Source organism: Thermothielavioides terrestris, chromosome 2, assembly GCF_000226115.1.
Source record: "Thermothielavioides terrestris NRRL 8126 chromosome 2, complete sequence".
NCBI classification, from domain to species: domain Eukaryota; kingdom Fungi; phylum Ascomycota; class Sordariomycetes; order Sordariales; family Chaetomiaceae; genus Thermothielavioides; species Thermothielavioides terrestris.
Genome location: NC_016458.1, coordinates 9,132,127 through 9,144,938, shown reverse-complemented (window position 1 = coordinate 9,144,938; position 12,812 = coordinate 9,132,127). Strand labels below are relative to the sequence as shown.

The 12,812-nt window shown below is 62.9% G+C and overlaps 6 protein-coding genes across 6 annotated transcripts; 2 read left to right on the top strand and 4 right to left on the bottom strand.

The window, feature by feature from the left end:
• Positions 1-265: 265 nt before the first annotated feature.
• THITE_2116186 (uncharacterized protein) lies at positions 266-1,795 on the bottom strand. Its single transcript, XM_003653575.1, has 2 exons — positions 1,462-1,795; positions 266-1,387 (listed from the first exon to the last, which is right to left on the bottom strand). Exons 1-2 carry the CDS (start codon positions 1,580-1,582, stop codon positions 342-344), a joined length of 1,167 nt encoding a protein of 388 aa, XP_003653623.1. The 5' UTR covers positions 1,583-1,795; the 3' UTR covers positions 266-341.
• A 137-nt stretch (positions 1,796-1,932) lies between these two features.
• Positions 1,933-3,267, top strand: THITE_2116185 (uncharacterized protein). Its single transcript, XM_003653574.1, has 2 exons — positions 1,933-2,309; positions 2,385-3,267. The coding sequence occupies exons 1-2, from the start codon at positions 2,262-2,264 to the stop codon at positions 3,129-3,131; spliced, it is 795 nt and encodes a 264-aa protein (XP_003653622.1). The 5' UTR covers positions 1,933-2,261; the 3' UTR covers positions 3,132-3,267.
• THITE_2076069 (uncharacterized protein) lies at positions 3,266-5,139 on the bottom strand. The gene is made up of 3 exons (XM_003653573.1): positions 4,983-5,139; positions 4,509-4,896; positions 3,266-4,231 (listed from the first exon to the last, which is right to left on the bottom strand). Exons 1-3 carry the CDS (start codon positions 5,048-5,050, stop codon positions 3,404-3,406), a joined length of 1,284 nt encoding a protein of 427 aa, XP_003653621.1. The 5' UTR covers positions 5,051-5,139; the 3' UTR covers positions 3,266-3,403.
• A 182-nt stretch (positions 5,140-5,321) lies between these two features.
• Positions 5,322-6,788, top strand: THITE_2116183 (uncharacterized protein). The gene is made up of 2 exons (XM_003653572.1): positions 5,322-5,752; positions 5,808-6,788. The coding sequence occupies exons 1-2, from the start codon at positions 5,472-5,474 to the stop codon at positions 6,559-6,561; spliced, it is 1,035 nt and encodes a 344-aa protein (XP_003653620.1). The 5' UTR covers positions 5,322-5,471; the 3' UTR covers positions 6,562-6,788.
• Positions 6,789-6,895: 107 nt separating this feature from the next.
• THITE_118267 (uncharacterized protein) lies at positions 6,896-8,551 on the bottom strand (the record flags this gene model as incomplete). Its single annotated transcript, XM_003653571.1, has 2 exons — positions 6,896-7,155; positions 7,225-8,551. 2 exons carry the CDS (start codon positions 8,549-8,551, stop codon positions 6,896-6,898), a joined length of 1,587 nt encoding a protein of 528 aa, XP_003653619.1.
• Positions 8,552-8,975: 424 nt separating this feature from the next.
• Positions 8,976-10,471, bottom strand: THITE_2170527 (uncharacterized protein). The gene has a single exon (XM_003653570.1). It carries the CDS (start codon positions 10,282-10,284, stop codon positions 9,271-9,273), a length of 1,014 nt encoding a protein of 337 aa, XP_003653618.1. The 5' UTR covers positions 10,285-10,471; the 3' UTR covers positions 8,976-9,270.
• Positions 10,472-12,812: the final 2,341 nt, after the last annotated feature.

Sequence of the window (12,812 nt, the reverse complement as noted above, 5' to 3'; positions counted from 1 at the left end):
CAAACCCAATGGACAGGACGAGCGCCAGGGATCGCAGGCCAAGGGCTGAGCATGGAGTTGGGTCCACGTACGGGAGAACTTGGTCATGATAAACCTCTCGCGGCCCAAAAGCCAAGATCAGGAGATCCTCATACCTGGGCGTATCCTGAAGTAAGATCAGAGAGAAGCCATCAGTGGTGGGTTAGGTAATCCGAACGCAGCATGCCTACCCTCCCGGACCAGTGGAAGAACACCAGCTACACGGTTGATCGCCCTTCTTCCCGCGGGCACCTTGGCCGGCCCGGTCCTTCGTAGTCCTTCCCCGCCGCCGGCCTAGAGCTGCGCATACTCAGTTGACCCTCTCACCGCACGGCCAACCTCACGGCGTCTCCCGGCATCACCTCCTGCAGCCACCGCCTCAAGTCGTCCGCCTCCTCCTCGACGGTCCTATCCGGCAGGCTCAACAGGGCCTCCCTCAGCACGTCGTCGCCGGCGGTCGCCTCGGCCAGCAGCGCCCGCAGGGTCTCCACCTTGGCGGGCGAGTCCTCGGTCACGCGCATCAGGCTGACCAGCGCCTCGAAGAAGTCGACCAGGCTGAGGTGCATCAGCACGTCCGCCTTGCGCACCATGCGCAGCGCGGCGAACTGCAGCAGGCCCTCCCCCTCGCCCGGCCGCGGCGGGTCCGAAGACGGCTGCTCGCCCTCGCCCCCTCCCCCGCCCTCCGAGTCATGTTGTCCGTTGGTCAGGTGCACGGGCGTCGGCGGAGTGGTGACGGGCGAGCGGCTGACGGCGCGGAAGTCGATGGATGCGAGCCGCGGCAGGATGCGCAGCACGCGGCCCTGGGCGAGGGACAGCTGGTGGTAATCGCCCGCCGTGTCCGGGTGGCGGCCCGAGATGAGGTCGAGCAGCAGGCCGTAGGTGGCCCTGTCGTTGAATAGCAGCCGCCAGAGCCTGCCTTGTCCGGGGGCTTTCCGTATTACCAGCTCGGTGTGTGCTGCGTCGGTCGGCCGCGTCGTGGGTGGTGGAGGCGGCAGTTCGCAGTCGACGTCGAGGAGGTCGCCAAGGACCTTGCTGCCTTTCTCTCCGACCTCGACGTATGGCGCGGCGAGCCAACGGTGGATGAAAGCGGCAACGAGATGTGTGAGGTTGGACAGCGTGGCTACATCAGCAGGGCGGGCGGCGGCTTTGTGGAAGACGGTCATGGCGAGGATGTTGGGGGCGGGCGCTGGGGAGTCCAGGGCTTGGACGAGCTCATCGGGGGAGGCCAGCTGCAGGACTTCGGTAAAAGAGACGGGACCCAGGAGCTTTATTGTCAAGCTGACAATAGCAGCGGGGTTTTCGTTGTACTGCTTGAGGATGGCCGTCAGGCGGGGGAGGAATCGGGGGATCAAGGGCGGGATGTTGGCCTCTGAGGGAAGGAATGCATGAGCGCAAGAAACACACAAGAACGGCAGTCAGTCAGTGCTCTGGAAACATGCTTACCTGTAAGCTGGAGTTCGACATCGTCAAAGAGCTTCGGGTTCAGCGTCAACGCCGGATCTTGGACAAGGTCATCAAGGTGCTTGTCGAACTCGTCTAGCCCCGTGATCGGCGTTGTTTCCATGTCTGCCGCGTTTCTTCCTATCCTGGGAGCTCCGGGTCGTGAGAGAGGAGAAAAGTCCACAGGGGCACCTAGCAAAAGCGCGGGCCGTCGAGGTATTGTACGGCTCAAAACGAGGTTGGATGAGGTACCAAGGTAACAAGACGGAGTGCAAGGCAACAATAGCAGTCGTCACACCCGCAATACCTCCTGAATTGGAACCTGGCAGAGCTTCTGGTTCGGCGGCGGGGCAGGCAACGCAGTGGTGGGGTCGGGGAAGCGAAGTGGAGCTCGCAGGCACAAGCAGGGGTCCAAGCGGGTCTCTTTGGTGGGGTTCCGCTGCAAGGCTGATGTGGAGGACGCTCTGCCGGAAATTTTGACGTTAACCTGGAATGTTCACTTTCAGTGAGCAAGCATGTCGCATTCGTCACTTGTCAAAGCTCTCCGTAGATTTGCACATCCATCTGAACCTCGCCCACCCCACCAGCACGACGTATTGAGCAGTTCGCCGACCACATCTCGATGCACATCGCCCCCATAATTACCACCGCCACGCTCATGAGGTGACACCAGCAGCTCATTCCCCACCGCAGCCATGTCTGGACGAGGCGGACGAGGAGGGCGAGGCGGGCGAGGCCGCGGCGGGCGCGGTCCGCCAACAAACGGCAGGAGGAGCGTCGCCCAGAACAGCGTGCCCTGGACCATGGACTCCGATATCGTGCTAGATGGCAAGCCCTCCGAGCTCTTCCCTGTAAGTCAAATGTTCATCAACCCCTCGCCGCACCGATCCATGACTCCGTCTGCTGACTGGCCTTGCCCCCAACAGCCGTACGACGTGCCAAAAGCGCCGGCCCTCACCAAGAAGGAAGAAAAGCAGGTGTCCTACTTCCTCCTCTTCCGCGAGCAGTGCCAGGACAGCCCCCTGTACACGCAAGCCCCCGCCCGGACGCAGCCGTTGGGCACGCGACGCACGTACGGCCAGGACCAGCTGAACAAGCGGTACGGCCAGATCTCGAAGGCGACCGTCGACCCGTTCACGGCGGTGCCCACCTACTCGCACAAGTTCCAGAAACCGCCGCGGACGCTGCCCGACCTCGCCTCGCGCCCTTTTGCCAAGGAGTTCTTCCCGCCCGAGCTGCACGCCACGCTAGACGGCGACGACGAGCCGAGCGGCTCGGCGGCCAAGCGGCGGCGGGTGGGCCCGAAGACGCTCGGGCTGTCGAGCATCACGTCATACAAGACGGCGGAGGAGGTCTTCCTTCCGGATGCGCTGCAGCAGCGGCAGCCGCAGAAGGACCAAGCCGGCGGGGCAGACCTTAACAAGGCACTGCAGCTGCTCAATACGGTGGAGAAGCGCCAGGAGGCCGGTGACGAGGAGGCCTTCCTGTCCGGGGAGGACGACGATGACTGGGTGAAGAACAATGGCGAGGACGACGAGGATGCGCCCGCGGACGAGGACGAGCAGTACGAGGACGAGTCGGGCGACGACTACAACGCCGAGGCCTACTTCGACGGGAACCAAGATGACGACGACTACGATGAAGGCGGGGATGACGGGGGCGATTACTTCTAATGTGGAGGGTGGCTATGCGACTCGATCATATAACTAACGAATTAGTACTTTTGCATTGGCTGGCGCATGGAGGGAATTTGGAATAGACGCGAATGGGAGGAGAAAACCTGGCCTGATACGAAGGGGCACATTGCAGGCAAATACAGGCATCCGCCCTCTGGGTATTTTCAAGACCGCTCCCTACTCCGGGACTCGGGTCCTACAGGAGTAGTAATGGTACACAGACGAATCTCAGTCCGTCATCCATCCATTTGATACCACCCTCAGCCCACTCAGCTCCCATGGCCCATGAAGTCCTTCAGCTGCAGCTCGGTGACGCCCTCCTTCACGGTACCCACAGCGCCAGCCACCTTGAGGATGCTCTCCTCAAAGTCCCGCAGCACGGCCGCCAGCTCGACCACCCGCTCGTCCACGCCGCCCTGCGCCGCGTTCTTGTTATTCTGCGCCGCCACGCGCTGCATCTGCTCCAGCATGTTCCCCTGCACGCCGTGCAGGTGCACCTCGATCTCGCCCAGGTTCTTCTCGAACTTCCGCATCATCTCGTCCATCTCGTCCGCCGTCCGCGAGAAGTAGCTGATCAGGTCGGTGTTGCTCTGCTCGCCGGCGGCGACCGCGCCTGAGCCCCCGCCGGCTCCGGTCCCGGCGCCACCACCTCCTCCGCCGCCGCCGACCTGCTGGGCCCTGCTGCTGGACCACAGGCCGGCCTGGTGGTACTGCGTCGGCAGCTTGAGGTTGTCGATGGCGCGGAACGACAGGCGCGCGTGGCCGGCGTCCTGCTTGACCAGCTCGCGCAGCTGGTCGATGGCGACGACGTCGCCGGCCAGCGCGGTGTGCGCGCCCTCCGACTTGCGCGACACGAAGCTGACGTCGGTCGGGATCGCCGCCAGCTGGTCGCCGTGCGACGGCAGGAACGCCTCGATCGCGTCCTTCTCCTTGATGCACTTCTGGATCGCCTCGTCGATCATGGCCAGCTCCTTCTGGATCGACTCCTGCAGGTCGTTGAACCGCGTCGTCGACTTGATGTTGCTGAGGTCGATGCGCACCCCGGGCACGACTTGCTGCTGCCCCGCGGTCGACTGGCCCATGGTCAGGCCCACGGCCGGGGCTTGCTGCTGCTGGGTTTGGGCAGCCGGTTGTTGGCCACTAACGGGAGGGAATGGTAGGTTAGTTCAGGTGAGGCTTGCTAGATAGAGACGGGAGGAGGGAAAAAAGAAAGGATCCTTCGTACAAGAGCCCGCCCCCAGTTGTGGACGCCGCCGCTGGTTTAGTACCAAACATGCCGCCGGTGTTAGTTGTTGAGCCGCCAAAGAGGCCCCCCGTAGTTTGGGGCTGCTGTTGCTGTGTGCTCGAAGTGCCAAACAAGCCCCCCGTTTGTGCCGGCTGTGTTGTCTGCGTCGCTCCGCCAAAAAGGCCACCCGTCTGTGCTGGCTGGCTTGTCGCGCTCCCGAACAGTCCCCCCGTGGTCTGCTGCGGCTGCTGGGCTGTCGTCGACCCGAACAAGCCTCCTGTCTGTTGGGGCTGAGAAGTGGCAGTCGTCGACCCGAACAAGCCTCCTGTCTGTTGGGGCTGAGAGGTGGCAGTCGTCGACCCGAATAAGCCTCCCGTCTGCTGGGGCTGCGAAGTGGTCGTCGTCTGGCCGAACAGGCTGCCGGTCTGCTGGGGCTGCGAAGACGCGGTGCCGAACAAAGAACCCGTTTGCGAGGGCTGGGAAGCGGCGGTCCCGAAGAGTCCACCGCCCGCTGGAGGCTGGCTGGTGTTGGTTCCACTGTTGGAGAGAGTCGAGGCGGATCAGCTCCAGGTTCCTTCCTCCTCTGCGGGTTGAGCCCAATTCATTCAAAACTCGCGACTCACAAGAGATTGGCTGATCCCGTGTTGATGCTCAGCCCGCCAGGGCCGCTGGCGGACCGTGCAAGAGCCATCGCGTCGGCGTTATGCAAGGGATGGCAGGCGGGATCGACTGGAATGCAATTCACGTGGGGGGCGCTTGTTCGTTGCCGTTGCCGATTGTTGCTTTCCCAACAGAATACTGTGTACGGCGTAGTGTACGGCTGCGTCCGGCTTTTGCTGCACGCTCTCCACTGGGTGGGCGACCTTGCAGAAGCTTGACCTTGCAGAAGCTTGGCCCTGGCCGTCACGGTGTCAAGCACTGCAGGGGTCGCGTTGTGACCGCCTGCCAAAACAGGACTCACCTCGGGCGGCAATGCAACGACTTGCCAAGCCTGGCTGGTCTTGCCAGTAACAACCCATTTCAAGTGCGGATGAATTAGTGCAATAACGGCAACAATTGCTTCTGCTGCACCCTTGAGTTTGGTGTAATTGTTTACTCCTTACGTTCAAAAAATGGATATCGACGACGAAGACGATTTTTACGCTCCCGAAGAGCCACAGGCCCCTGCTGCGCAGCCGACTCCCCCCGCACCATCAGCACCCGCGAAGAAGGATGCGAATGACGAGCTCGAAGAGGGCGAGGAGGAAGATGAAGGCGGGGCGATGGACGAGGATGACGACTCGGTGCGTACCGTAGTTCTACTGGCATACATTCGTTCGTATCTGCTGACACAAGATCAGGATATTGACATCATCACCGAGCGCAAGGACGGCTCCAAACCCGCGCCTGCCCCGTGAGCGATTCCGCTGAGACCGGAGAGCGAATGGCCACTAACTGTACCCGTCCAGACAATCACGCTACAGCGAGATCAAAAACATCCCGCAGCGCTCCGCCTCCTCCGACGGGACGACCAAACCGGCCCCGGTAAAACGCGAGTCCCCCCGCCAACAAGCCGCCACCACGGCCGACTACCCGCCCGTGTCCACCTCCAAGATCGACGTCAACGCGATCCCGATCCACAAGCCCTCGGGCAAGCCGATCACACAGGTCAACATCGACGAGGACCTGCCGGCGGACAACGACAAGCCGTGGCGCAAGCCGGGCACCGACCTGTCGGACTACTTCAACTACGGCTTCGACGAGTTCACGTGGGCGCTGTACGCGCAGAAGCAGGAGGCCCTGCGCGCCGAGTACAACCCGGAGGCGATCGCGCAGAGCAACAAGAAGATGATGGAGGACATGACGAACATGATGATGATGAGCGGCATCCCCATGCCCGGCGCCGCGCCGCCGGGCGCTGCGGGCGGGGCCGCCGCCGGGCAGCCGATGCCCGGCATGGAGGGCGTCTCGCCCGAGCTGCAGGCTATGATGCAGCAGATGATGGCCAGCGGCATGGATCCGAGCCAGATGGATATGAGCGCCATGGCCGGCATGTTTGGCGGCGCGGGCGCGGGCGCGGGCGCGGGGCAGGCCGGGCAGGGGCCGGGCTTCGGCGGTGGGTATGGCGGCGCTCAGGGGCAGGGGTATGGGTATGACCAGCAGATGGGAGGTGGTGGCGGTGGGGGAGGACGAGGCGGAAGGGGACGGGGAAGGAGGTGGTAATCTACACTATAGGTCCTGCAGGCTAGACGGATGATGTTTGAGGAGGCCACAATCGATACCCTTGAATCACACGGCAGTGGGAGTCGGTCTATGGTTGCTACCATACAGTGAGACGGCACGGTGGGTGTCTGTCAGCCCGCTCCCCGGACGACCGTAAACTTCCGCTCAAAAACGCAACAAACTCGATAGGCTGGGTATCGTTCGAGTGTCCTTGAACACGCCCTTATGTAGAAGAATCAACAGCTGGCTGGCTCTCTGGGAAAATAGAACAAAGAGACACAGTATCTCCGACGCCATATACATCCCATCCGATATCAGACCCGCGTTCAGCCGTTCAGTGTTTCTTCGCCGCGGCCCGCGCAGCAGCAGCGTCGAGCTCGTCCGGCCCGGGCTCGGCGCCGGCGAGGCTGAGCGCCTCGAGCGCGAACGTGTTGCGCGCCTGCACGGCCGCCATCAGCGGTGTGCTGCCGAAGCAGTCGCGCGCGTCGATCTCCGCGCCGGCCGCGAGCAGCCGCTCGATGGTGCGCATGCGCGCCCGCCCGCGCGCCTCGTCTTCGTCGACGACGTCGTCGTTCTCGCCCGCCCCGCCCGCGCCTGCGCCTGCGCCACCCGCCCCGCGCGGCCCCCCGCCGCTGCCGCTGCCGCCGCCGCCCCGGCCGCGGCCCGCCGGCTGCGCCGACCGCATGCAGCACATGTGCAGCGGCGTCAGGCACCCGCCCTTGGTCGTCGCCAGGAACCCCTTGCGCGCGTCCGCGCCCAGGTCCACCAGCCGGTCGGCCGCGTCGAAGTGGCCCAGCCGGCACGCCTCGCCCAGCGCCGTGATCGCCGAGTAGGGTATGTACATCTTGATGGTCGCGTTGATGTCCGCGCCCAGCGCGAGCAGCTGCGGCACCGTCGAGTCCCACCGGCGGTGCGCGTACGCGTGGTAGAAGGGCGTCAGCGTGTGGTCGTCCCGCACGTCGACGTCGGCCTCGAGCTTGTGGTCCATGATGTAGCGCACCACGTCCACCAGGCCCATGGCCGCCGCGTGGTGCAGCGCCGTCAGTCCGGCGCCGGAAGAGCGCTCGGGCTCCGGGTTGTCGTCGCAGCGGACATGCGACACCATCATGCGGCTGGCCTTGCGAGAGAGAAGCAGCTTTGCGGTGTCGCCGTGCGAGTGGCAGATGGCGACGTGCAGCGGCGACCAGCGCGGAGGCTCGGCGTCTTCCTCCGGGTCTTCGAGGTCGTTCAGGAGGCCGCGGAGCGGCATGCAGGCGCAGAAGCGCGTGGACGAGACATCCAGGGAGGCGCCGTAGTCGAACAGGATCTTGATGATTTCGTTGTGGCCGCCCCGGGCGGCGAGGTGGATGGCGCTGTAGCGGCGCGTCACGGTCGCGGAGCCCGAGGGGGACGGCGTTGACGGCTCGGTTGCCGGAGTCGCCTCGCTGCGCCGCGATTGGTCCTCGTCCAGCGAGGAGACAACGGATTCTCGGTCGGAGACACTGGCGGGGTGCGAGGAGGACTGGTCGGCGCTGCTGGCGGGCGTGCCGGTGTCGGCCGCGCCATCCGCGTCATCACCGTGGGCGGCGGACTGGGAGGACTCGGGAGGCTCGGGGGACCGGGACGGCCCCTTGAGGTCGGATCCACCCCGAGAGTCGTAGTCCCACATGGCCCACGGCTCCTTGGGCCGATCGGCAAGGACAGCGGCCGCGGCCGCAGCGCTGGCACGCTCCCATTCAACTGCCGGCAGATGCTCGATGAACTCGTGGTTAGGGTCGGCGCCAGCGGCAAGCGCCATCCTTAGCGTGGAGACCAAGCCGCGATTCGCGGCCCAGGCAAGCGGCCGTGCATCCCGGCATTGCGCAGCCCGCTTGTAGAGGTAAGGGTTGGCCGTGCTGTACAGCCGCCGGCTCGCCCGCGCGAGGGCGGCCACATCTTCCACGCGGTCGAGGTCCTCGATGACGAAGACGAGCAGTTCGATTGGCAAGGCGGTGAGCGAAGGCGGCGCCATCTCGCAATGCAGCGATGCACCTCGGCGCCGGGCCGTGTGCGGTGAAACTCTGCCCCAGTGATGCAGATGAGTGAGGTGTTCGGGACCAATCGAAGTACGAACGCTACCAAGATCCTGATGGCACGCCCGTCCGGATCTTCTCGCTGGTCTTTCGCGGGGACAACTACAATCAGCTGGGCTGACGAACGGCGGGAGAAAACCAGGGAGCAGCGAACCGGCGGAAGAACGTCTCACCGGTGCATTGATGCAAAGGCCCCCCTGTCAGGCAGCACGGTCCCGGCCTGTCTTGGCGGCGCCACAGAGCAGGATCGCCAGCACCGTCAGGGAGACAAGGGGGAGTAGGTGAGCATCGCCGACGAGAACTTCGTGCCCCGTTGCAATGGAAAAAAATGAACGACGCAATGGAGAAGTGAAAGAAACAATTCGGATGCTTCGCTTGTGTTTTATTCGAAACGCCAGACCGCGAGGCAACTTCAACTGCGGCATGCCATTGTGAAGTGATGTGCCCGTGATGACAGGGGTTTTCCTTCGGTCCCCGCAAAGGGATCGAGAGTGTGACCCTCTCCACAAAAAAAAATCGAAGATCGCAATGGATATGCAAATCTCAAAATGACACACTCCAAGAATACCACCTCAACCCCAACATCTCCTTCCCCGCTCACCCGCCGGCGATCTCTCGAGCGCATCGCATCGCTCACGAATTACCCCGCGCCAACTGCCTACTCGACCAGTGTCTCAATCTGCCGCATCGCAGTCTTGGGCGGCCGTATATACTCGGCAATGCGCTTCGTAAGGCTGGCCTGCCGGCGCAGCGTGCGTGGCGGCGGCGAGGTGTTGCCAAAAGCCGCGTCGGCGCCGTACGCCACCGGCTGGCTGAGATTCTGGGCTGGTTCCGGCAGCCGGCGCGGCTGCGCTTGACGCTGCGGTCGCTGTTGTGGTTGCGGCGCAGGTGAGCTGCGCATCTTCTCCGGTACCTTTTCGGCCCCGACGCTAGCGCTGGCTGTGGCGTACTCGGGGTCCCAGCTCGAGCGTCGTCCGTGGCCGCGGTGGTGTTGCTGCTGGGGTTGATGCGGTTGATGCGTGGGCATGCCTGCGCTGCCGTCGCTAAGCACAAAGCGGCTGCGGCTGTTGCTGCTTCCGGAGCTTCGGTCCACCGACGCCGAGCCCGCCGCGGTTGCGAACTGCCGGTGCGGATCGGGCCTGACGCTCGGAGGGGACCGCTGGCTGATGCTGCGCAGGACCCGCTCGCGCCGCTCCCGGTCCTCTGCCTCGGCGCGCGCGATGAACAGTTCGTAGTCGGACAGCGTTTGCGAAGCCTGGTCGTGGCCCCCTTGCGCTGCGCGGTCCGCTGCCGGAGACCACGCGACAGGCCGGCTGGCGACTGGGACGTGGGCGGCTCCGTTGGCGGCGTGGAATGGCTCCTCGGCGAGCGCATAGGAGTGCCGGCGCACTCGGGGTGTGGAGTCTCGTCGTTGTGGTATCCTGCCGGTCGCCTCGACAGTGTCGTCCTCCACGGGCCACATCGCCGCTGGGAGCCGCTGCCGCGTCGGGCTCAGGGGGGAAACGGCCAGCCGCGAGAAATCGGCGGCAGCATGTTTTGGCTCATAGACGAACCGAGGTTTCGACTCCTCCGCGAGCACTTCGAGAGGTTGTCGTGGTTTTTGCCATGCCTTGAGTCGATCTCGGAAGCTGGCTTTCTTTTTCAGCTGGGGCTGTGGGGTTGCGCTCGGCATTTCCACAGCTGCTGTTGGGGCTGCTGCGAGCTGTTTCAGGCGAGTCTTCTGCGGCTAGGTAGGGTGCTGTGCTTCCAGGCGGCTGCTGCGGTGCTGCAACTGCAGGGGTGCAAGTGCTCGTGAGACTGAACAAAAGACCTTTCGACACAGCAGCACTGCCGGTGCTCCTCCGGGAGTTAAAAGCGTTTGCGAAGGAGACGGTCGATGTCACCCGGAAGGTCTTTGAGGCCGGGTGAAGGGGAGCCACTTATAACCGTGCCGCCGCCCTCCATCTTCGCAGCCTCGCCCTCTGCCAAAGCCAAACCCTAGTTAGCGGGTCCCTCCCCCCTCTGACGTCGTTTGGAGATGTGGGGACCCCAGGGCAGAGGTGTTGTCCCGAGGTGGATCGGGACCCCTGTTTCCCATGCATCGGCCGTCCTCGCCCACATGCAAAATCGTCTTTTGCTGCGGGATGGACGCCGTTCGTAGCGGCTTCAAAATGCTTCGTATGAAAGTCAAACCGAAGTTACCCAACGTCGAAAATTCGTTTCGTGTCTTCTTCTTCTTCTCTTGACTCTGACAAAGTAACTTCAGCTCCTGTCCTTCCGATCTAGCGGTCGAGAGAGCTCGTGACCGGGCACTTCGAGGAAAGGTTAGGCGGCCCTTAGCTAAGGTCAGCCCACCATGGTCGCCGCTCTTCGTTCGTCGTCGCGCTGGCCGACGAATGAGGTGCCGAAAACGGGCCCTAAAGAGTGCGAGTTGGTGTGGGGATTGGGCTGTTTGGTGTTAGTGCGTCAGATGGCACGGCATCAGCTGCCGGTTTACGGGATCACCAAGGACTGGCGCCAAATAGGCGGCTGTCGAGAGTCGAGCTGAGCTCACCTCGGCGGGGCCCCAACAGCCTGTGAACCTGCGGGCATGAACATTGCGAATTTGCGACTCAAAGCAAGCATCTATCCCTTCGGCAAACTAACACAAGGGGAACCACCAGCTGCGGGAAATTGCCGTGTGCAACCCAACGAGGGAGCAAACTCCCTCTGTGCCACGTGCATGAGTTGAGCAACGAAGAAACGCAAGCCCATTTTCTGAGATACGACCAACTTCCGGCGTCATCACGGCGATCGTCGGCTGGTGCATGCTCAGCCCGGCCAGAACGTTGAAATGCGGCTCCATCGTCCGGGACTTGCCCTGGCTTGAGGTTCGGGACAGCGACGTTACCTTCCTATTGAAGACGAAGCCAATCATGCCACAGGCACGTTGTCCGTCACTTCTCTTGGCCGGTCCTTCGCTGTCCGGGGACGGTCGAGAAACGGAGCGGTCATCTCGAGGCTGAGAGCATAGACGGACCTCTTGCTGTGAATGCACATCTCCGCCGGGTGCAGTATCCACGCCCGAAGGGTCAGAACTTTGTGCAACACAACCTTTCAAGCGGGCTGCATCGGTGCAATGAAGCACTCTCCGGTCTCATCAGGCAGTCACTTTCCGCCGGTGGAAGGCTCGATGCTGGGTGGGGCATTGCCGTCAGGGAAAGTGGGGCATCGGGAGTGGTGGGGCGACCCGCGAGATCCAGGGTCCAATCGACTCAATCGCCGGGAAACATTAACTTCAGGGCGATGAGTCTGGTTCACTTCACGCTGCAAAGTCATTGACAGGACTGTGCGCGTTCTGCTTTGTTAATGGCTATTTGACCGTCAACAGTTTTGAAACGGTTCACAGGGGCAATCAGGCCCGTATCCGGAAATCAGCTCTCATCGTCTGTACGGAGTAACTCCTCCGGGCAAATGTCGTCGGGATAAGCTTCCACGATCGGCGCCCTCCAGCAGCCTGAGATCGACACAGAAACTCCCCCTTTGGGCTAGGGCATACCCCGAGCCTGAAGTTGCCAAAAGCCGGGCCTCAGAGTCGCCCATTCCAGCAACCACTGCAACGGCTTGCTGCACCCCTTCGGGCGGGTGGCGGCGGCGATGTGACATGTCTCGCTGGTATACGACCGTTGGTGCAGCGAGTTGGTAAACTGAGACATGACCAACGCCAAGTCGGCCATTATCACCGGAACACTCGGAGACGAGGTCGAATGTGGGAGCATTTCCGTCTCTTGCGGCCGTACAGGCCCTTTTTGCGCAGGTCGATGGCTCCGCCTGGCCCTCAGCAGACTGAATGTGCCTGGATTCACTTCACAGGACAGTCCATGCCCAGCCCTGCGGGTGGTCAGCTGCGTGGACGGCCAATGTCACTCACCGTGGAGGACTAGCCATTCTCCGTTGTGTCTTTGAGGTTTCGCGACAGGCACTGGAGGTGCAGCTAAGGCCCTACCAGTGGGCATGTTCCAGCAGCAGACCGAGACACTGTCCATCGGGTGAGACATTGAAACAAGTTGGACTCGGAAAGCTCTTGCTCCCTCATGCCAAAGAAACAGCGAGGCGGAGCGTCAGCATGTTTGCCCCCTGGATGGACAAGCCCTCCCTTCCGCAAGACGTCCAAGCCTTGTTCATGGTGGTACAAGGAAAGACACTCGTGGTTACACGCTCCTCGGGGGTATCTGCAAGTCT